We start from the raw sequence: 23,735 nt of genomic DNA, 5'->3' as shown, positions 1-23,735 counted from the left end.
GCAGTGCTTCCCAATTACTTTCATGTCACGACCCCCTAAATCTGAAAGAATTAATTCCCGGCCCCTAAAAAAATTTTTTTGGTTAAAAGGTTTATTTGGCAGTAATTATGACAATTATGATACACATATTTATATTCAGCACAAAATTATAGGAACTTGCTTAAAAACATTTTTTTAAATAAAAACTATACACACACGAAACAATTTAATGCGATAGATGAGGTCGCATATTTTTACACAACAAATCGATATCGGGTTCAATGTCAGAAATGCTAACTTGCAAATCATCTTTCAAAGTCTCCATGGAAAGACATGACCTTTGCTTATTTTTTAAAATAAATAATGACGAAAATGCTGTTTCGCATAGGTACGTAGTCGCGAAAGGAATAAGATTTACCAGGGCTTCTTTTTCAATACCAGGATATTCTTGCTGTCACCTTAACCAAAATTCTGAAATACTTTTTTCATTAAATTCCACTTCAAGCAAATTATCTGATCTGATATCGATCAACTCTTCTTGGGCTGTCCTCGTAATATGATCATATTTTAAGGACTTGGCAAATGGTGTTTGTAACGAACGGATTTACGCGCGCTTATCTAATCTCGCTGTGGGAGGTCCATAGGGCGTTTACTCCGTTCTTCCAAGGGTCGGGTTATATGGAAACGTGGACTAACCTTAGGTTATATATATATATATATATATATATATATATATATATATATATATATATATATATATATATATATATACCGCTGGTCGGGTCACAGCAGCGGGAGGGGGAGGCAGGAGACAAACTCCGTACTGTCTCGTGTGGACACAAGATGGCGATCTCTAGGCGTCTCTGAAGACGCTCGGCGGAGATGCTGGATAGGGAGGTCCTTCCCGGATAACGGCTGGTGGTAGAGAGACTCGCTTTCGATACTGCTCGAGAGGAGTATGGGGTTGGCGCGGTATAATCACTGGTGCCACCCTAAAGATTACTACCGCTACCAACTGAAGGGACACTCGGGAGAACGTCGCGTTACATCCAATTGTTCCTTTCATCCTCATTCAAGTTAGGGAAATATTTCCTTAAATATATACATTCCTTAAATATGTAATGTGGAAAAATATTCATAAATGAATATTTGTACTTTCTATGGAATATTTTCGCGGCCCCCGCGAGAAATCTTACGGCCCCCCAGGGGGTCGCGACCCCCAATTTGGGAAGCACTGATTTACTGGACTCCAAACTGCCAGATGTGATCGTTTTCAATACCTCACGTTCCAAGAGTTGAGAGAAATGAACATTGAGTGGGCGGTCTTATGGGCCACTCAAAGTGATAAAATCGGCGATTATTTTCACGCAATTTGATAACATATGTGCGAATTTGTAATAATGGTCGTATTTACGCGTATTAGGGCTGCTGTCAGTCAGTTGTCAATAGCGAGTGTTGTGGTCGCGGTGGTGCCCGTTGCGATGCGGTGGCGATGGATGTTACCGGAGCTGAACGGTACGCGACCCTTCAAAAGCTCCTTCCGCGCCTTCTTCTACGCATTGCTACTCTTGGTGGTGGCTTCTTGGCTCCTACTCGTCATCGTCCACGCGTGGGGATCCTGGGGAAGTTGGGCTTGGCGATGGCACATTCCCAGCCCGCCCACTCCTCTTGCACCACACGACCTACTTGAGCCTAAACACCACCAACTGCAAGCTTCAAGTGCCGATGAGCAAATACCTGCTCGAGTTGGAGATTGTACCCACTGGGACTGTCTGAATGTATACCGGTGTGGAGGTCGTGGCCGAGATCGTCTCTCTGTCTACGTTTACCCTCCGCAACGATACACCAATGAAAAAGGCGACGAAGCTGCACCACCTCTCTCCCTGCAATACTACACGTTACTCAAAACTATTATCCAAAGCGAGTACTACACGCCAGATCCTACAGAGGCCTGTCTCTTCGTACCTGGGATTGACACACTCAATCAAGAAACTATTAATCTCAAATTGACGGAACAAGCGCTACAAAGCTTATCACAGTGAGTAAAATACATAAATATCCACTATTCCAAATATTTTTTTGTATTCTATTATTTGCCTTATTTTCCTCTTTCACCCGTAATTTCACAATTTGTTTAAAATGTCAGTATATATAGGTAGATACATACTATAATGTCATAAAAATAGATTTTTATATTATATATTTTTTATATTACATATTTGAAATCTATTGCACAATAATTATCACTGATTTTTATTACAGTTGGGAGAACGGTGAAAATCACATCATATTCAATATGGTACCTGGTACTAATCCTGATTACAACACAGTGATAGATTTACACACAGGACGTGCTCTGATCGCCGGAGCAGGATTTAATTCGTGGACATATAGAACTAGTTTCGATGTTTCCCTACCATTTTTTTCTCTAGACGCTGTGTCATATAACGATAATTATCCCGTTGAAAAATCATATTTTGTAATATCATCTCAGATGAACTTATATGATGACCACGTGCAAGATCTTCAAGAGATGTCGGAAATACATGGCGAATTGTTGTTGTTGTTGGGTACGTGCGATGATGAATCTCAGTCCTACAATAATTCCATGAGATGTCAATATAAAACCAGTGCTTTATTTAACTATCCTGAGGTGTTGAGACACGGTCAGTTTTGCATTGTCGGCCGTGGGATAAGATTAGCTCAGCCAGCTCTGTTGGAAGTCATGGCAGCTGGTTGTATTCCAGTCGTCATAGCCGATTCCATTATAATGCCATTCAAATCTGTAATCGACTGGCACCGGGCAGCTGTTTTTATACCAGAGGATAATTTGTTGAGTTTGATAAATGTGCTGAACGAAATTTCCAAAGAACGAAGAACAGAAATGGCAAATCAAGCCAAGTGGCTTTATGATAATTACTTTTCGTCGATGAAACAAATCACCATGGTCACGCTAGATATTATCAATGATCGAGTGTTTCCTTTAATGGCGAAGTCTTACGAACAATGGAATATGCCACCGAATTCAGTGAGTTATATTGTTTTAATAAAAATATATACGTTCATTTACATACACTTATGTATGTATCTATGTAAATGTATTAATTGAAAAAATTTTTTCTTCAGAATGCAGCATCCAATCCTTTGTTCTTGCCTATAACGGCACCAAAAGCCCCTGGATTTACAGCAGTTATATTGACATTTGACAGGGTAGAAAGTCTTTTTACACTTATCAACAAATTGGTGAAAACTCCCAGCTTACAAAAAATACTTGTCATTTGGAATAATCAGAAAAAACCACCACCACCTCGTAAGTTTTCTATTGTATATTATTGTTATATATGTATGTATTATATACATATCTTTACTATTAAATTCTGATTAATACATTTAATGTAAAACTTCCAGCGTCTCATTGGCCCGTCATATCTAAACCATTAAAAGTAAGACAAACAAAAGAAAACAAGCTTTCAAATCGATTTTATCCATACGATGAAATAGAAACTGAATGTATGCTGACGATAGATGATGACATTATTATGTTGACTCCTGATGAGCTTGAATTTGGGTAATACATATATGTAATTGTTTTAATATATTTATTTGTCATATGCCACAGTTACAGCGAAATGCTTTGGTAGAGCTGTTGCCTACCAGCAGAGGTTGTGGGTTCAAGTCCCGGCTAAATACTCTGCTGGCGAGGTCTTTTGGTTATTAAAAAAACATAGATCGACTGTCTCCTGTCAGAGTTTTCATATTTTTCTAGCTTAATCGTTGTGACGGATCCAATAAATCGGTATCCTCCTATTCATTTTCTCGAAAATTCGAGTTATTAACATCTCGAATTTGTTGAAACTTATAAAAGCTGTTTCTCTTAAATTTGCTGTGTATCAAATATATATGTTGATTGTACATAGATGTCTCTATTTGTATTCTGTGTATTGTTATATTTCAAAAATTAATCTTAACTATATGTGTCGCCTTGGGGTATTTCCTGTTATGGCACATATGTGTATGTAAAAATAAAATAAAAATGTATAGAAATGGAGTTGGTGTGAATAATTGTTATTATTTTAGATATGAAGTTTGGCGAGAGTTTCCGGATAGAATCGTCGGATTTCCATCACGAGTTCATTTATGGGATAATATTACTCAAGCCTGGAAGTATCACAGTGAATGGACGAACCAAATTTCCATGGTAAATATTACATACAGTGGAAATCTTTTAACGCAAAACCATAAAAACAAAATGCGTCACTAACGCAAAATTCACCACCTTGACATGTTTCTAACTGTAAATGTCAACTATTTTATTTATTTATTATACTAGTGGTTTTACCCGGATTGGCTCGGTATTTGTAATATTAACAGCTTAAACATGGCAAAACAATCTAATAGTAAGCTTTATTTGTTTTTTTATTCAATTTATTTGAATCGATTAAAAATAATATTCTACGATATCGATATCGTCGTCAAAGAAACTTTGATTTGTTTTCGATGCTCCCACCCAAACCTTTAAATCTTTCATATAAAGTCTCTTTCGAAATTATATATTAGATTAAGCGTTTTTGTGATACGCGATTACCACCATATGTACTTTATTTTATTTGAAAGCATTCCTTTACACAAATTTCGATTTATTAAAATTTTAGGTGTTGACTGGAGCTGCGTTTCATCATAAATTTTGGGCTTGGTATTATACAGTGCGCATGCCAAGCGATATTCGAGAGTGGGTCGACGAGAATATGAACTGCGAGGATATAGCAATGAATTTCCTAGTTGCTAACCTGACGAACAAACCGCCTATCAAAGTAGATACATATATTCCCTGATAATAATTCCATTAAAGAATATGAATAATATGAATTAAGACAATTAATAACGCATTTTCAGGTTGCCCCCAGGAAGAAGTTTAAATGTCCCGAATGCACTAATACAGAAATGTTGTCAGCAGACATCGGCCACATGACTGAAAGATCGGCCTGCGTTGATAGGCTCTCACATATTTATGGACGTATGCCGTTGAAAACTGTCGAGTTCCGGGCCGATCCTGTTCTTTTTAGAGATACATTCCCACAGAAACTAAAATGGTTCAACGATATAGGTAGTCTCTAATTGCGCTTAGGGGGATACGAACGAATATATTCCACAATGTATATTGTTCGTCGATCATTCCAAATTTTGCAAAATCTTATGCAAAAACAATGAATTTTTAAGTATGGAGATATTAAAATTCATATCAAATCGATTGAATGTGTAAATAGAAGTTGATGTATGTCGATTGTTGATGAATGGTATGTGTTTAGTGGTAAACGGATTATTGCGCAAATTGCGATCAATCAATCGGTGCCACAAGAATCGCGAATACGGAATATTTCGCACTTGAGTTCTCGTGAGATCGCTTTTTGCGGAATAATCACTGAACCGTGTTTAGTATTGTAGCGGTCGTCAATTTTAAAGGCAATGCTTATTGGGCTTGAGTGTCATGTGTTATACTACTTATCGAATTAGGCTCTGAACATTTAGGCCGAGTGCTTAGTGGAACGACAAGACGCGATCTTATAGGAAGCTATGAATTTTTATCGAGTTAGCGCAGAAATGTGTTTACCCCGAAGCTTTAATTTGAATTTAATTTTTTTATGCTTCGTTGTCATTCCACTGCATGTTCTAATGTCTTAACGTTGAATTGTTTTATATAATTTTCGTGTCATTTTACTGTGTATTTGCAGTAACAGTTGAAGTTAGTAAATAAATTTTTCAAGACTGTAAATGAAGTCGCGCATAGTAAATAGAAATTGCAGCTACAATTCAATGCTGGTATCGAAATAACGTTGATTATTTAGACAGTATTCATTGTGATTAGTGATTGTGATTAGTCGACTTATGAAATATTTAAAAAAAATCAAATAGTATTGATTATAATAGTAAAAAATTAACAATTTCAAAGTATTATACATATATGTATATGTACATATATTAGTTCTTTATATTTTTTGCACATTGAGCGAATTGAGTCGCATATTTCACGTGCAAGTAACTATTACATATGTACTTATAATTTGGAAAAACAAAATTAATTTATTAAATACAATATATAGGCGTTGTAAATCAAATGTATAAGACTAAAAATTGCCATTGGAATTTCAATAATTAAGTTCTAAAAGGAATAGTTTAATTTCGAAATATTGCCGCTGTAATATATAATATTATGTTGTAATTAAAATTATACATGTTGCATTTACTAAATACCAAATATTGTTAAATTTTATATTATTTATTATAAATTTATACGAATTATCTACAACTATTTATAAGCATGATTTATCAAATATTTGTTAATTATTAAACTATTTAAAAAATATATACATATATACATATGTATATGTAACTTAAATATTGTTTTATTTTCCATGAAATAAAAAAAAAAATCATCAGTTCAAAATACATCATTTTTTTTTAAAAGCATTGTAAGTACACATTTAGCATTCAAATAATTATTTAAATGCGTTGTTCTCTAGTTAAACATATTAATAAAAACTAAGATAACAACAGTAATCAGATACAATAATCAGATACAAACAGACTAGAAAAATGTAAAGTACACTCACTTTTACAATCACTTGATCATCACTATAAGTTAAATGCTTAAGTTATGGTATCGAGATCCCTTTTGTTCAAAAAGGATCAACGATTAAATGTCCGCATATCACAAGCGTAAATCTATCCATGTTGGATATAACGAGTTCATATTACATACTTTGTCATGTTCAAATTCACAAATTTTGTGTAACCACCTCTTGGTTAATTATTTACTCTATTTTATACACGTATATACATACATATTTATTGTTAATACAATTATTGTCTTTGTTTTTAGCACTAAGTCAAACTATAAGTTTAAAAAGATCTCGAATTTGCACCACAGGGAAAATAAAAATTCGCAGCTGTACTCGGACACGCTGCATAAAAATAACCAAAACAATCAAGTGGGTGATGTTGAGTGTTTCTCTTGAATCAGGAATTCGGTTTGGTACACTTTCAATGAAACCAAATAGTCTCTGATCAGTTTAAACAGTGTGTAGTAGTTTGAAAATAGTAGCAGTGCGAGCGACAAAATAAAATGCCACTCCGTAGTGTACATGAGAAATACCAGTAGCATCACCACTAATGACATTTGCAGACACAGCAACATGCACATCACATAATAAGGATTATAGAAAAGTATCTGTAAATACAAAAAAAAGCACATGAATATCAATTCGATTATTTGAAACTATTCGTAACGACAATGTGTCAAAACATTCACATGAAATCTCAAGTGCATTAAATTTCCGGGTTCGGCAGCTGTCATACATCCAACTGAAGTATAAGTCCATTTTCCATATCTGACTACAGATCCAGCTGCCCACAGTCTCTTGTGACACCATAAGCCAATGGGTGACGTGCTGGATGGGAAACCGCTTGTTAAACTACTAGATCCCGAAGATATAGGATTGTGCGTTAGAGAAATAGTTGATGCAGATCCTTTAAGCTCCCACCTGAAAAAAAGAAAACAAATAACTGAAAAACTATAAACAAAACAAGAACTTTTTTGAAAAGTAAATAAATTTACCGTCCCAGATGTAATGCCGCTCGATGTAAATGATCACAATACCGAGCTGATAGGCAATGTGCAGCATGTTGCGTAAAAAGACCGAGCCAAACCAGAGCTAAGTGTCGAATGATTCGGTAAACATCATAGTGCAAGAAATGCTGAAAATAGCTTCCAATGAACATACAAAAGTACAAATATCTTAATTATTAAAACAATCGACTATTTTTTTACTTGTGCAAAACACCACGGTACAAAGCCAGCATAATATGCACCGACCAGTGAACTGAAAATGATTTGTTTTAAGCGTTGATTGAAATCGGCTTTCAACATTTCGACTTCGTTCCTGATAGCAGGAGCTCCATTAGCACAACAATGCGGAGGTCGATATCCTGGTACATCCAATTGTATAAATGGGGCTCCATGCATTCCGAATAAAAGCAAATAAACGGAAGCTCTGCGAAAATTGTCTAGTTAAAATACATGGATAATTATACTGAGCAACAGAAAATCACGTTTTTTACTTACTGGAGCGGAGACTAATCAACCTTTACTAAACTTGACCCACTGAATTCGAATATGACAATAATTTGTGTTGGCATACTCTCGTTAAAGAGATACATATGCATGTATGAGCGTTTAAAAAAAATGTGCAATTTTTACAGATTTTTTACTTTTGCAGTCATTAATTCAAAATCTAGTATTGCTGTGCCAAAAGTGAGTATTGGAATCAATAGTCAGATGGTTTTTCTATTAATTGTAATTTTTTATTGCTTTAAAATACGTATAATTAATTATCTAGCGAATTTTCAATTTTTTTTTTCCATAATATTATGAGCTAGTAAATTCCTTTTTTTTTGTACTTTACCAAATATTTCAAAGCAATAAAAAACCACAATCAGTAGAAAAAGCATATGACTATTGATCATTTGGCACAGCAATACTTTGTAGATTTTGAATCAAAGACTGCAAAAGCCAAAAATCTGTAAAAATCCTCCTTTTTTTTAAACACTCATATTTCATCTTTTAAACATAAGCAAGCCAGCAAAAATTATTGTTAAATTCGAATTCAGTGGGTCGAACTTAGTAAAGAATAATTAGTTTCCGCTCCTGTAATTTTTTTTTTTGTTGCTCGGTGTTACGTATAATATATTTTATTGATCGAAATGATAACTTACGGGTAGCAAAGGAAGAATATACTAAGTATTGGATGTTTAGGAAATAAATGATATATACACCATCCAAGAGCACTCATAACAATCGTGAGTATGGTGATGCTGAAATTGACATTAAATTCATCCAGATTGTTATTATTTTATATCAATTAAATTTAAATGTTAAGTAAAAAAGATAAATAAGACATACTAACTTTAATACTCGCAGTACAGCAGGTAAAAACTTAGTCGGACTAATATTACGCAACGCAGAACTGCACAAAATAAACAATAATCTCCGGCCGAGTACAATTAAAATAAACAGAACAACATGAAAGTCGATCAAGTAAAAATTCTGAAATATAAGTATAATGTTGTAATGATTCACAAATTATTTGAATGAAAATACTATAAAAAATATTTAAAAATTACCATAGTTTGACTAGTAAACGAATGGGGTAACCACCATACAGTTCGATACAAATTTAAAAATTGTGCACCTGCTGCTAAGGCTGTAAATATAAATGTCATCAATTCAAACAGTAGATCGCCGTCATGAGGAATGTTAGGAAACGGTATGTGTCTCGGCGTCCAGGGTATATCGCTCTGTCCGACTGCCTGTGTGGTGCTCGCATTTGGAAAATTGGATTTGGGAAAGTCTGCGTTGAGAGGGGTCGACGTGGATCGTGTAGAACGAGTGAGGCGACGATTGCCAGGAGTCATCACCAGCGATGATTCTTCTTCGGCACTGGCCACCGTTCCAATAACCTGTGATGGAAATTAAGTATGAATACATATTATAATAATTAAAAATAGTTGGAAAATAATTTAAACTTAAACATGTCATTATCATCAGCATCTCGTAAAACAATCGTTAGTTTATTTAAATATTTGTGAATTTATTCAATTCAGCTATTCCATAAATCACAATACTGACAGTATTAAAATCGGAGACGGAGTCATAATGAATGAAGCGTTTTCAATTCCTAGAAACTCAATTTTTTTCAATTTAGTCTCCAATCACTAAATCTTATTTAAAAAAATATTTTAGTGAACAGCATAGAGGAAATTCCGATAGACAATTTTGAAGTCTTTACACTAAGATTACAACTCGATTAACTATTTTATTATTCCATTTATCCTTTATGGGTATTGCATCCAACCAAAAAGCGATTATATATTATTTAGATATTTAGGGTGGATTGAATGGTGGAACCTTGGAGTGTATGTGGTGTCTGGGTTTGTCTCTGGGGCAGCGCAAAGCTTGAAGACGACGCCTTCGGGAGACGGCTGGAGTTTGAGGGGTTCTTCGTCGCCAAACCCAAAGCCAACCCCCGCCCAAACCGGCCGCCATCCCCGACCACACCCCGCCTGCGCCCCCGCCGCCGCCGCCGCCCCCGCCACTCGCCCCGCCGCCCCCCGCGCCCCCACCTCCGCCTCCTTCCGACGATTCTACACCAGCCGGTCGGCTCATCGCGCCCCAACGTCACCACACGACGACACTACCACACCGCCGCGACACCTCGACACCTCGACACCCCGACACCTCAGCACACGTCAACTGACACCTACAGCCGCCAACTACAGCCGCCAATAACAACTCCTAATTAGAACAACACATCGACCATTCACGCGAATCTTAAAACTCATAAATACCGCCAACACTACTAGCTTTTTTATTATACTAGTCTCTTTTTTTACTATTTTTTTTACAATTATTGTGATTATCCACCATTTTTAAAATAAATATAGAGACTCTTGACAATTTTATTTCGTTTGAATCTTATTTTAATTTTATGGCGTAATATTCGTTAATGTACATTTTATTCTATCTGATTTCGTTTCTAGTTTCAACCCTAAAGGTCTGTTCATACTTAACAGCACTGCACGACTCTGTAGGAATCTCGTCGTCGTCATCGTCATCGAAACATTCGAGAATATTCCGCAACAACAAACTACATTCCCGAAAACCAGACGTCGTACACCTGCAGTCATTATATTAAACTCAAGCGGAACGCCCCTACCAGTCGAGTGGAACCAAAACGGTCGAAACACGCCGCCACCATTAAACCACATCGAGCGGAACGGCGCCAATCATTCCAGAAAATTCTACGCCTCGACAAAAGTGCATTCCTCGTTCACGCATCAACAACCACATGCGCTTACGCATCAACAACCACTTCCATCAATCGTTCCAGAAAATTCTACGCCTCGACAAAAGTGCATTCCTTTCTTACGCATCAACAAACCACCACCATCGGTCAGGCGATTCCAGAAACACTATAAAAGGAGGTACAACCCAAACAACGCCAGTCGACCCACAGCAGCAAGAGTCGACCCACAGCAGCAAGCGTCGACATACAGCTCCTGACCAGCCACCACTACACTACGCGGACTTGGAAGATCAACCAGCCGGACGAGCCAGCAACACACTGCCGTATCCAGAGACCTTCCGAACATAGCCGAACAACGAGCCAGCAACACACTGCCGCATCCAGAGACCTTCTGAACATAGCTGAATGCCGAGCCAGCGACACTCTACCATATCCAGAGACCGCTGAACGACATACTTTTGCCCACAAATACCATACCTTTGTACAACCATAGGCAAACAATAAAACTTTATAAAACTAGCACAACAGTGTTTCGTTAGGCCGGGATACGGTCAACACATTGTACCCCGCCTACAACTCCGTTTCAAATATGTCATTTTATTACATTTCTATTCATGTCTACCTACACGTCGCGGTCACGTCACGTTTACAGCAATTTGGTCGAGTGCAAGGCAAAATCGGCTTACTTATACATTAGAGGCCATAACGATACGGCACAATATTGGTTACGTCGTATTGTCGAGTACTTGCAATATGAATGCATACACGTGTATTCGTAGCTACGCGTCAGAATACAAGTCAGCAAAAATGTTTCGACGTTTATCGAACGAAAAATTATGTATAATCGCGCTGTTGTTGAAAGAAGAAGCTCAAGAAGGCAATAAAAAAGCACGGAGGCGTTTTGATGTGCATCCCATGTTAAAAAATAGAAAAACCGAAGGAGAGTTTTGGACACTGTATAAGGAACTTGTGGATGATGGACAAAATTTTTTTAAATATTTCCGTAAAAATTTTAATTTTTTTTTAAATATTTGCGCCAAAACCATGTCGAAAGATTGAACAGCTGTCAACTATCACTATCGATAATTGGTTCAAAACAGAAAAGCGGCAGACTCATGGCACGTAATTCGCGTGTATATTTCCACGGGTTCGGTGATTACTGGTCACAAATTACTCGTCACAAAGTCACTAAAATCTCTATAACGGAACATCTGGCAGCCGAAAAGTCCATCATACTAACGATAACTATCATAGTAACGAGAACTTGAGTGCCAAATTTTGTGTATTCGCGATTTTCATGGCAAAAATTGTCTTTGTGACCACCCCAATGTGACGAGTAGTCCTGTAGGCGGGGTAGGTAGTGTTGACCGTATCCCAGCCTAACGAAACACTGTTTTGCTTGTTTTAAGTTGTTTTATTGTTTGCCTAAATATTGTACAAGTGTATTAGAATATTTGGGGAAGTTTTCTTGAAGCGGCTATTGGCTGTTGACTTGGTGTCGTGCGGGCCGCTGGATCTGCAATGTGTCGTTGCTCTGGATCCGGCTATGTTCAAATGTCTTTGGATATGGCAGTGTGTTGCTGGCTCGGCATTCGGCTATGTTCAGAAGGTCTCTGGATGCGGCAGTGTGTTGCTGGCTCGTTCGGCTGGTCCGCTGCTGTGTGTCGGCGCTTGTTGCTGTGGGTCGACTGGTCTGCTGCTGTGTGTCGACACTTGCTGCTGTGGGTCGACTGAAGTTGTTTGGAGTGGACCTCCTTTTGTATTGTTTTTGGGCATCACGTGACTCGTTGCAGCTGGTGTTTATGCGTGTGCGAGGAATGTGTTTTTGTCGATTAGGGTGGAACCTGCTAGAACGATTGGCACCGTTCCGCTCGATGTAGTTTAATGGCTGCAGGTGTTCTTCGACCGGTGTAGTTCCGCTCGACTGGTAGGGGTGTTCCGCTCGATGTAGTTTAATGGCTGCAGGTGTTCTTCGACCGGTGTAGTTCCGCTCGACTGGTAGGGGTGTTCCGCTCGATTTTGGTTTAATGGCTGCAGGTGTGCTTCGACCGGTTTTGTTCCACTCGACTTGTAGGGGTGGAACTTACTAGAACGTTTGGCGATTGATTCCAAGAAGTGCACGTGTTGTTTACGTGTGCGAGTTCTGCGAGGAATGTGGTTTGTTGTTGTGGAATATGCTCGAATGTTTCGATGACGATGACGATGACGAGATTCCTACAGTCCAATTACCATTTCCACGATGGCCAAAAAAAACGGATACGATACGTTGACGGATGTTGCTGTAAGGTATGAACAGGAAATGTCGGGTACTGCTGTAAGCCTGCCGTGGCGTAAACGTGACGGTTGGTATGAATATACCCATACAAAATGTACCAAAAAATACTTTTCGTACGGCCGGATACCTGCTGAAGTCGGTAGGTGCTGACTAGGTATGAACAGACCTTTAAACTGTTTTTTAAATGCACAGTTAGCAATGCAATTTTTATTTCATTTACGTGCATAAGAATTTTTAAAACGTTTTTCTCTCGCTTTTATGCTAGCTCAGAGAATCGTGCTTTGACGATACATATAAAACCATTGTATTTGTTAGTTTTATGAAGCATAAGGTGAATATTCGTACAGTGCTGGTTTTTTGGGAATCTGTCCTGTTAAGTAGTGAAATAAAAGCAGTACATATTTTTCATCTAATAAATCTATTAAGAAGACTTCAACTTAAATGATGTCTGTAATGAACGGTATTTCGCGCGTCTTTATGCAGAGGGCGTTATACGTCGTTATTCTTCCAAGAGTCGTGTTATGTAGGAACGTGGACTAACCTTGGGATAGTTATATAAATGTATATGGTCGGGGAGGTTCCTGACGGCAAGTCGTTTGCGTTGATAACAGCTTCCTCGTCGGTCTCACGGCTGAGGTTTCTCCGGGAACAGCGTGAGGAATGCAGGGGAAGTTGGGCTGGAACTCAGGGGAGGGAGTGATGCTACACTCGACCTCGTGGCGGTTCTTCAGCAAGATGGCGGTGGATCTCTCGGCCCCGTCTCCCCCTGGAGACGTGCACAGGAGAGATCTTTCTTCGACGGGAGTTCGCGTGGAATAGGCCGCGCGCCACCTGCGCGTGCGCCTATATAGATTTTCCCTGGGTGGCCACTCGAAATAAAGGGCGAGTGTTGCCCTATGGGACGATGGGAAAACGTCGCGTTACATGTCTCTATAAAAAATTCAAAATGTTCGCTAAATAGTAAGTACAATTTTAACCAATCTAGTATAGTTTTAAAAAATTAATTAATTTTTTCATAAATGTGTATCTATGATTCTTTAATATTTATTTTTAATAATTAAATTATAATATATATAAAAACGGACTGTCGCTAAATATATTTGTATATTTGTATTTGTATATATATAAAAACGGACTGTCGCTAAATATATTTGTATATTTGTATATTTGTATATTTGTATGTGACGGACGATCAACCGTCAACCAGTATGGGGAACAATTTTTTTTTTTTTTCATATTTTTCATTTTTTTCATATTTTTCATTTTTTTCATTTTTTCATTTTTTTCATTTTTTCAGTTTTTTTCATTTTTTTTCATTTTTTTCATTTTTACATTTTTTTCATTTTTTCAGTTTTTTCATTTTTTTCATTTTTTCAGTTTTTTCATTTTTTTCATTTTTTTCATTTTTTTTCATTTTTTTAGTTTTTTCATTTTTTTCATATTTTTCATATTTATCATTTTTGTGCGTCGGTGGCGCCGGGGGCGCTGGGGGCGCCGGAGGCGTCGGCGGCGCTGGGGGCGAAGCCCCCGGGATGCCGAAGGCATCGGCGGCGCTGGGGGCGAAGCCCCCGGGGTGCCGAAGGCATCGGGGGCGCTGGGGGCGAAGCCCCCGGGGTGCCGAAGGCATCGGGGGTGCTGGGGGCGCCGGAGGCGTCGGCGGCGCTGGGGGCGAAGCCCCCGGGGTGCCGAAGACATCGGGGGCACTGGGGGCGAAGCCCCCGGGGTGCCGAAGGCATCGGGGGTGCTGGGGGCGCCGGAGGCGTCGGCGGCGTCGGCGGAGCGACGGAGGCATCGGGGGCGCTGGGGGCAAAGGCGTCGGGGGGTCGGCGATGCAAAAATTCGTAATCACTTCGTAATTTGTCATTCGTGCATCAATTTCTTTCCGAAACCAGTCGATTCAATATCTTTAACTTTATTTTTATTCAAGTTTCAATTCCTTTTCGAAACCACCCGTTGAAATCAACGGGTCCAACACTAGTTAAAAATAAAAATATTTTTTTTGTAAGAAAGTCTTGATTTTGAATTTTAAAAAATGGCCACCTTAGTGTAGCACGACATAATATGTTGTGTTATCGTTAAATGCTCTTTATTTTTATTAATAGCTGTTCATTATTTTCTTAACCCATATTTGTTGAGAATTGTGTAAAATCTTCTATTCCAATACATTTTTATATAAGACTAGTTGTTTTACCCGGCTTCGCTCAGTATTTGTAATATAAACAGTGTAAACATGGCGAATCTAATAGTACATATTCATTTTCTTTTTTATTAAATTTATTTGAATCGAAAAAAAAATCGAATCGTCGTCATATAAATTTTAAGTTGTTTACGAAGTTCCCAATCAAAGATATATACATACTTACATACATACATACAAAGTCTGTTCCGACCAAGTCTTCATGGTCAGCTTTCGTGGCGTTACGACCAAAGGAGCCGTTTTGGAGGGAGATCGGCGCCGAGCGCGCGTCCCCGCCTCCTATTCGTTTTCCGCGTCGGTCGAGTGAACATCTCTGTTCGCTACCGAGTTGGTTCCCACCACCGAGTCCCGATCAGCTCAGCCTTGATCGGCAGACGATACTGGAAGTACAGCTTCAGTATACGTCCGGTGAGAAGTGAGGAATTCCTGGTCTCTCTTCGTCGAAGTCAGATCACGTAGCCACGTGGTTGAGTGAGGTTATCATAACCTCTTGAACACGTGCGCGCTAATTTCAAGTCGGACTCCCCCCCCCCCCTTTTTTCCCCCCTGCTTGATCTCTGGGTATATATATATATATATATATATATATATATAAAATACAGTTACCATACAAACAGAATTATAACCTGTTTTCATTACTATTCAATTTCCCGCCTTTGTCCCGTATCACCCTCACTTACGCACACTGTACGAGAGAGAGAGAGATATACATCGAGCCGAGCCGACAGCAGCAGAGACCAGACCGCAGACGACGACCTGTAGATCCCTTGGAGGAAACCAGCCCCGCCCACGCTTACCACGAGCTTCTAAGAAACCGACTTTCGGGGGTGCTCTCGAGTTGAACATCCCTGGAGTCTGTACATTTGGTCCTTCGAAAGAGCCGGATTTCTTCCAGAGCTGGTCTGTCAACGTCGTCGAATCCAGGTTGGTCGTAATTAGCATTTTTCTGTTGTTGTTGCTATTTTTTTGGTCGTCAACGTCCATTTTGTTTTTTCCCGCGTCCATTTTTTCCTTTGTTTGATTTCGTCGCATTTCAATAATGGCGTCTTTGAGTACGCTTAAAAATACGCGGAAAAGAATTCGCGCTCGGTTAACGAGAAACGCGAATCAATTGGGGGACGATCTGAGCATCTTCGAGCTCAGAATCAGGCTCGAAACAATCAGACCATTACTGTCTGAATTCGAAGCGATCCAAGCTCAGATAAACGAGCTGGACCAAGAAGAGGCGCAGGCCTCCGAATCCGTCGTGGACCTATTTGATAGGGAGCATATGGCCGCCTTCGTGCGATGCACCGAAGCAATCAATTTGCGTGAGCCGCAATTGAGCGCTTCACCGTTAGATGGCGCTAACCTCACAATGTCACCTGTACCGCAATCAAATTCGGCAATAAAATTGCCCCGTTTGGAGTTGCCCACCTTCGAAGGCAACGTCCAAAATTGGCCGCTTTTTTCACAACGCTTCTTGGCCGCTATGGCCGGCGAGAGTTCGCAAATCGCCCGGTTCCAATACTTACTAGGAAGCCTAAAAGGAGAGCCCCAACGTTTAGTTGACGGCCTGGAATTAGCTTCAAATGCATTTACGAGCGCGTGGTCCATTTTGGATCAACGCTATAACAACAAAAAAATTGTTGTTCAGTATCACCTTCAGGCATTGCTTGAAGCCGAGCCAGTCGTGAGCAACAATCAAGTCAGTCTGCGTCGTCTCATAGATGATGCCAACATGCATGTACGTGCGCTCGTTAACTTGGGCGTCCGGGTCGAGACCTGGAACGAGATTCTGGTGATGTTTATCACCAGAAAACTCGACCGGAGTACACTTCTGCAATGGGAGCTTCAGACTCCCAAGTATGAAGACTGCACGTTTAGCAAAATAATGCATTTTCTAACGTGCCAGTGCCAATCGATGGCAAATGCCGACTTCGTCTTAAAAGGCGAGTCGAATCCTCGACCAAGAACCATTACGAATCCGAAGGCAGCAGTTCTGCATGTGAGGAGGGAACGCCCCTCCTGCATCAGTTGCAGCGGAAGTCATTCTCTGCTAGCCTGTCCATCATTCCGCCAAATGAGCGGTGATGAGCGTAGGTCGAACGCCATAAAACGTCGACTATGTCTCAACTGCTTGAGACCAGGGCACATAGTTCACGCGTGCCAAACAAAGCAGAGATGCTTCAAATGCGGTCATGCCCATCACACCATGTTGCATGACTCAACTCCATACCAAACTTCGCCTTCAAATAAGGCCAAACATTGTCGGAGCCCCAAGAAATCAGAGAACGCCAAACCCGTAAAATCATCGTTGGTTTTACACTCGGTGAGACGCGTATCGCCTTCTCACGCCCGAATTGTCCTGTTATCCACCGTGGAAGTACAAGTTCGCGGCGGAGATGGGCGTTCGCACAAGGTTCGAGCATTGTTAGATAACGGCTCCGAACTCAACCTCATCTCTGAAGACTTAAGAAGGCGACTCGCCTTAAAGTCGAAAAGGATGGACGTCAACCTGGTAGGAATAGGTTCAAATAGGACGTCCATTACTAGTGGCGCGGTAATTCGAATTCTACCGCGCATCCCCAATCAGGGCTCCAGTGTTGATCTCGATTGCGCAATCATGCCCGAGATCGCGAATCAACTTCCATCGCGCAACGTGTCCGAGATTCGGAGCCATTTGCCGCTTCATCTCCCCCTTGCCGATCCATCATTCGATATTCCCGGTACAGTGGATATGGTGATAGGCAGAGACGCCTATCATGCGATGTTACGCAATGGCAAACGTACCATTTTAGTTCCCTCCAAGTCACGCGGTGACAGAGGAGGACGCATCGCGATGATGAATACAGCTTTCGGCTGGATATTGGGCGGCTCTCTAGAAGCGCCCACAGTTTCAAGCGATTCTCGGAATTGCCATCACACAACGGGTCGTGATCCGTTATCTTGTTTTGGCGCGAGACGTCCAGTCAAGACAGTTACGCGTCCCCTGGACGAATCGCGTATTTCCGCGGTACGAAGATTCCGCTTGCCGAAGCGCAATGTACCCGCGCCCTTTAACCCTCACATCTTTCGACCTTCCCAACCCAGCTCCCATAACTCCTGGCCAGTTCCTAGTTGGCGCACCACTAGTTGCGCAACAGCAGGAGGATCTGGTCGATCAGCCCGGAGCGAGGGTGCTACCACACCAGCACATGCAGCAGCGGCCCCTGGCAGACAGGGGCACAGGAGTAGGTCCTACTACTCCTCCATCAGCAACACCAAGCGAGCAGTCCGGCGAGTAGCTCGACTGCCAGTCGAGCAGCACTCAGTGAATTTGTGCAACGGTGTGGCGAACGTTCATAACGTCCCACATTAAAGTTGGCGCGTTGTTTGTATCTGTGTTGTGGATTCAGTTTATGTGTTTTAACTTAAGTTTTTGAGTTGCTTTTCTTTTATGCTTCTCTTGTTGGTTTGATTGGTGCTTTGTAATAGAGCTATCAGGATAGATTGGGACATATAACGATTGAACAATATTGTTACCTAGCATTGGTGTTGGTTATTTGTTGGTGTTTTGGTTGTTTGTTTGTCTATTTTTTGTTTGTTTCTTGCCGGCTTAGTCAGCTGCTTATGTAGGATGGGAAATTGACGATGGACTAATGTTATTTTGTTTGCTGACTGGGTTATGTGTTGTGTTGTTTTTTATTTTGTTGTTATTTTTTTGCTTATTTGCTTGGTTTTTGTGTATTTCATTAGTCGCTTGTGCACCATTAATTCTTGTTTGTTTTGGAATTCGATCCTCTGACTTCCAACGGGGGGAGTATGTTCCGACCAAGTCTTCATGGTCAGCTTTCGTGGCGTTACGACCAAAGGAGCCGTTTTGGAGGGAGATCGGCGCCGAGCGCGCGTCCCCGCCTCCTATTCGTTTTCCGCGTCGGTCGAGTGAACATCTCTGTTCGCTACCGAGTTGGTTCCCACCACCGAGTCCCGATCAGCTCAGCCTTGATCGGCAGACGATACTGGAAGTACAGCTTCAGTATACGTCCGGTGAGAAGTGAGGAATTCCTGGTCTCTCTTCGTCGAAGTCAGATCACGTAGCCACGTGGTTGAGTGAGGTTATCATAACCTCTTGAACACGTGCGCGCTAATTTCAAGTCGGACTCCCCCCCCCCCTTTTTTTCCCCCCTGCTTGATCTCTGGGTATATATATATATATATATATATATATATATATATATATATATATAAAATACAGTTACCATACAAACAGAATTATAACCTGTTTTCATTACTATTCAATTTCCCGCCTTTGTCCCGTATCACCCTCACTTACGCACACTGTACGAGAGAGAGAGAGATATACATCGAGCCGAGCCGACAGCAGCAGAGACCAGACCGCAGACGACGACCTGTAGATCCCTTGGAGGAAACCAGCCCCGCCCACGCTTACCACGAGCTTCTAAGAAACCGACTTTCGGGGGTGCTCTCGAGTTGAACATCCCTGGAGTCTGTACAAAGTCTCTTTCGAAAATATATATTAGATAACTTCACACTCTAAAATAAATATGGATTGAATGATTGTTTCAGAATGAATTTTATGATCATTCTATTGATATGAAAATAAAAAATATGCATTGGAACTGTCGTCATTATAGGAAGTAAATACATATTTGACATACTTGATCTGGTTCGGTGATTATTCCGCACAAAACGATCTCGCAAAAGTCACTAAAATCTTTACCACGGAACATCTGGCACCCGAAAAGTACACCCATCGAGAGGGACAACGTGAACTATCGTACTAACGAGAACTCGATTTTCATGGCAACGATTGTCGTGTGCGCGATCGCAATGTGTGAAATAATAACACTTGATCTAATGTGTAGAAAAGTATTTTTGAAAAAATGGAATGTATGTAAATAAAAATATTTAATTTCAACAAAAGTATATTTCTTAAAAATATTAATCCTATATAGAGTGATTTGGTTTACTTATTAAATAGCCAAGAAGATTTTTGGTCTTTGGATACATCGTTAATTTTAATATTATGTGCAGAAAGTGCAGAACGAAAGTTATCACATTCTGTTAACAAATTTTTATCTTTGGTTTCTATAGCACGTAATCTTACAGATTGTCGGAATTTCACGGCTGCATCTACTATTCCCTCTACATCATGTTCACTATTCGCGGCTTGTCTATTTAAATATAAACCAAAATTACTCATTATGTTCATAATATACTTTGCAATTGACGATACAGCAGCAGGTTTAAAATTTTCAGAGTTCTTTGATACCATAACAAAATTAGTTTCCATCATCAATTGAATAATGGATGTAATACACTTTGATGTATTGAAATCATCTTTCAATGCTTCATCAATACATAATTTAGTTTCATTCAATTTGTTTAATAAATCTTCATGGTTTGAAACCCTATATGACACATCGTTCACGTAAAGATTGCAATCTGCTAGGAAATGTTTTACTTTCATTACAGTTTTTTTAGCTATGTGCATCGTTTCTTCATGAAATTCCATATAGTTTCGATAGTGAGACATCAGACAAGCCATCCGGAATGTGTCGGCATCGTAATTTTTCAGCAGATCATCAATACTCATTGTGTTCTTTAGTGATTTGGACATTTTAACGTCATTCTTTAAATGCAAATGTCCTGTGTGAATCCAGTAGTTAATCCATTGGTCGTTTCCATGAAAAGCACAAGACTGGGCTTCTTCATTTTCGTGATGTGGAAATTTTAAATCAACTCCACCTGCGTGGAAGTCAACGGTCCCACCAAACAATCGACTTGCCATCGCCGAGCATTCTATATGCCAACCAGGACGACCTTTACCTAATTCAGTTTCCCAAAATGGCTCACCCACTTTATGAGCTTTCCAGAGAACGAAATCATTCATTGATTTCTTTTCTTTAGAAGTATTTAAACTGTCATCTTCTTGGGGATTTTGCAATTTTCCATAATTTGCATAGTCAATAGTGTTAAAGTAAATCGATTTATCAGATGTTTTATATCCAAGTTGTTTTTTCATAATTTCATTAATAAAATCCACAATGGAAGGTATGTGATCGGTTACTCTGGTTACAATATCGGGCATAGTGATATCTAAATCAGATATGTTCTTCCAAAATTCAGCTTCGTAAGTCTTTGTGATTTCATTAATACTCTTACCAGTGGTAATACTCTTTTTAATGATTTTATCATCAATATCAGTGACACCCATACATGTAACTAGATCAATATTGAAATAATTGATTAGTATCTTTTGTATAATGTCTAACTTAACATAGCAGCTTGCATGTCCTATGTGGGCCGAGTCATATACAGTAGGACCACAAGAATACCACGTAGCAAAATTGTTCTTCAATATGACAGGAACTTTTTTCTTCGCCACACAATTGTACATTTTGATTCCAGTATCAGTACCAGATGGTTGATGCCATTTCGAATCATTTGAAGGTGTGTCATCACTCGACTGAAATGAAAAGAGATTGCATTGAATTGATATCAAATTGTACTTTTGTGCGGTAGTCTGGTTTTCATTTGAAAGGTTATAGAATTTTGACAAATTACTTACAAATTTAGACGATTGAATGTTTTTGTCAGTTTTTGAAAGTAAGTCATGTTTATTTCCGAGATAACCGCAATTACGGCTCGTTTGTCGTAGAACACTGATGGGAATTCTCATTTTGAGATTCAAACTTATGTAAAAACTGGCAGAATGTGACAAACCAACGAACACTACAATCTCAGCTGATAGTGAATTGAGGTTATGCTAAACGTCAGTTTGTTTTGGTGGCTTTGACAGGTGAAAGGTTTCGTTTGGATTTTCTATTAAAATACCATATAATAAACATAAATCAGTTGTAAATTTATTCTGTAATGCATTATAAGCCCTTTTATATATTGTATTCTATCAATGCTGTACCATTATTACAATTTATATATAGTGAACAATTTAGGTTATGCAAACTATACATTTTGTCTATGAATTTAAAAAAATCCACCACTATGACTCATAATTTAAAAGTTAGGTCAATAGTATGTTTTTATATAATATTATGTTATGTTTTTGCAATTTAGCATTCATCTGTGACTCACTAGGGAATCAGTGTATTGGCATAGAAAAATCAATACAGAATTATGATTGAATATGAAGCTGAGGGTGAGCGCTTAAAAGATCAGAGTGCTTGTGCTGGTCTTCGTGCCGGTCTTAAAATGTGTTTACTAGAGTCTGAATGTTGCAAAACGGTAAATATTTTGGCTTTCATTACATTTTATTATTCATTTTCAGATTGTATTTTTACAAAAGTGTGATTTTTTATATATATTTTTTTAAATTGTGTTTTTATAGTTTAAGAAGACCCCAAGAGAATGTCTGAAAAATCCCGATAATAATGTACCAGAAGAATGTTTTGGTTTGAGAAACGCCTTTTTTGAATGCAAAAGATCAATAGTCAGTAAATCCTAATGCATTTTTTTCATAATCAAGTACAAATGTAAAATTAATATGATATTTATATGTTACAGATGGATAACCGTGTCAGATTTAGAGGACGCAAGGGATATTAGTGACAGTATTTTCACTAATAAGTAATAGCCGTATAAACTGGTTATTATGAAATAATTACAAAAAAATGTGTTATTAATATTTCGTTATGTATTAGTTTTATAAATAAATAAAAAAATGTCTAATTAAGATTCTTTTTTCATAAATCCGTAAATATTATTGAATTAGTCACACTTGAGAATTCTTCGTTTTTGCAGCATGGATAAATAAACTCACACAGTACCACACCTTGAAAAATTATTTAAAACAAATAAATTATACGATCCATTAAAACTCACATTGAATACATACATGTGTATTTTTAAATTAATTCAATTTGACATATAAGTAGTTTACAAGTTCAAAGAATTTACAGCTCTTAAGATAATTCATTGTATTGTTTGAGAACAGTAAGGGCTAGCAAGCTCAATATGGAAATGTGTGCATTGTGTTACTTTACAGTATCTAAGACTAAAATGGAACACTCACCTATTGTAAATATAGTGATAATTAGTTTATGCTCCTTTAATTCCTTCCGCCATTTACTTTTAACCTGTACACAAAGAAATATAAATTAAATTTTGGTTTAATTTGTAATTGTAAATTGTAATAAACGTAAAATAAAATTAAAAGTTATTTGGATAATTTAAATTACATATATAATTTTTGAGTAACTGCATTCGTTTGTTTTGTAATTACACATTTCTTCTAGCTTAGTAATAATAATATTGTAACAAGTACTTGATATATTTTTTGATTGTTTTATTACAATATTCAATTGTATAAATATATAATATAAATGTTCATTTGTCCAATATTTAAGTTTAGAAGTTTCAATTTAGATCCATCAAATTTGCTATACTATCTCGTGGCACTTCAACATAGACTCCCCTAACAAAA

General features: G+C 38.7%; 4 protein-coding genes across 5 annotated transcripts; 2 read left to right on the top strand and 2 right to left on the bottom strand.

Annotated features, from left to right (window-relative positions):
• Nucleotides 1–1,403: 1,403 nt before the first annotated feature.
• Nucleotides 1,404–6,370, top strand: sotv (exostosin glycosyltransferase sotv). Its single transcript, XM_077437416.1, has 7 exons — nt 1,404–2,017; nt 2,242–3,007; nt 3,106–3,289; nt 3,388–3,547; nt 4,057–4,177; nt 4,632–4,790; nt 4,873–6,370. Exons 1-7 carry the CDS (start codon nt 1,461–1,463, stop codon nt 5,092–5,094), a joined length of 2,169 nt encoding a protein of 722 aa, XP_077293542.1. The 5' UTR covers nt 1,404–1,460; the 3' UTR covers nt 5,095–6,370.
• LOC143916363 (transmembrane protein 39A) lies at nt 6,360–10,325 on the bottom strand. Of its 2 annotated transcripts, XM_077437418.1 has the most exons (9): nt 10,173–10,325; nt 9,941–10,014; nt 9,157–9,492; nt 8,940–9,079; nt 8,749–8,847; nt 7,805–8,027; nt 7,592–7,731; nt 7,286–7,517; nt 6,366–7,204 (listed from the first exon to the last, which is right to left on the bottom strand). In XM_077437418.1, the coding sequence occupies exons 3-9, from the start codon at nt 9,445–9,447 to the stop codon at nt 6,962–6,964; spliced, it is 1,368 nt and encodes a 455-aa protein (XP_077293544.1). In that variant the 5' UTR covers nt 9,448–9,492; nt 9,941–10,014; nt 10,173–10,325; the 3' UTR covers nt 6,366–6,961. The 2 variants fall into 2 exon arrangements, with proteins under 2 accessions (XP_077293543.1, XP_077293544.1); XM_077437417.1 differs by lacking the exon at nt 10,173–10,325 and having other exon boundaries at nt 6,360–7,204; nt 9,941–10,105.
• Nucleotides 10,326–15,393: 5,068 nt separating this feature from the next.
• Nucleotides 15,394–22,117, bottom strand: CysRS-m (cysteine--tRNA ligase-like protein, mitochondrial). The gene is made up of 3 exons (XM_077438700.1): nt 21,864–22,117; nt 19,786–21,761; nt 15,394–15,493 (listed from the first exon to the last, which is right to left on the bottom strand). The coding sequence occupies exons 1-2, from the start codon at nt 21,972–21,974 to the stop codon at nt 20,259–20,261; spliced, it is 1,614 nt and encodes a 537-aa protein (XP_077294826.1). The 5' UTR covers nt 21,975–22,117; the 3' UTR covers nt 15,394–15,493; nt 19,786–20,258.
• On the top strand, nt 22,006–22,983 carry LOC143917225 (cytochrome c oxidase assembly factor 5). The gene is made up of 4 exons (XM_077438709.1): nt 22,006–22,094; nt 22,370–22,537; nt 22,641–22,742; nt 22,817–22,983. The coding sequence occupies exons 2-4, from the start codon at nt 22,430–22,432 to the stop codon at nt 22,856–22,858; spliced, it is 252 nt and encodes an 83-aa protein (XP_077294835.1). The 5' UTR covers nt 22,006–22,094; nt 22,370–22,429; the 3' UTR covers nt 22,859–22,983.
• The last annotated feature ends 752 nt before the right edge of the window (nt 22,984–23,735 follow it).

Source organism: Arctopsyche grandis, chromosome 9 (genome assembly GCF_051622035.1).
Source record: "Arctopsyche grandis isolate Sample6627 chromosome 9, ASM5162203v2, whole genome shotgun sequence".
Lineage (NCBI taxonomy): Eukaryota > Metazoa > Arthropoda > Insecta > Trichoptera > Hydropsychidae > Arctopsyche > Arctopsyche grandis.
This window is presented reverse-complemented; position numbering and strand designations above follow the sequence as displayed.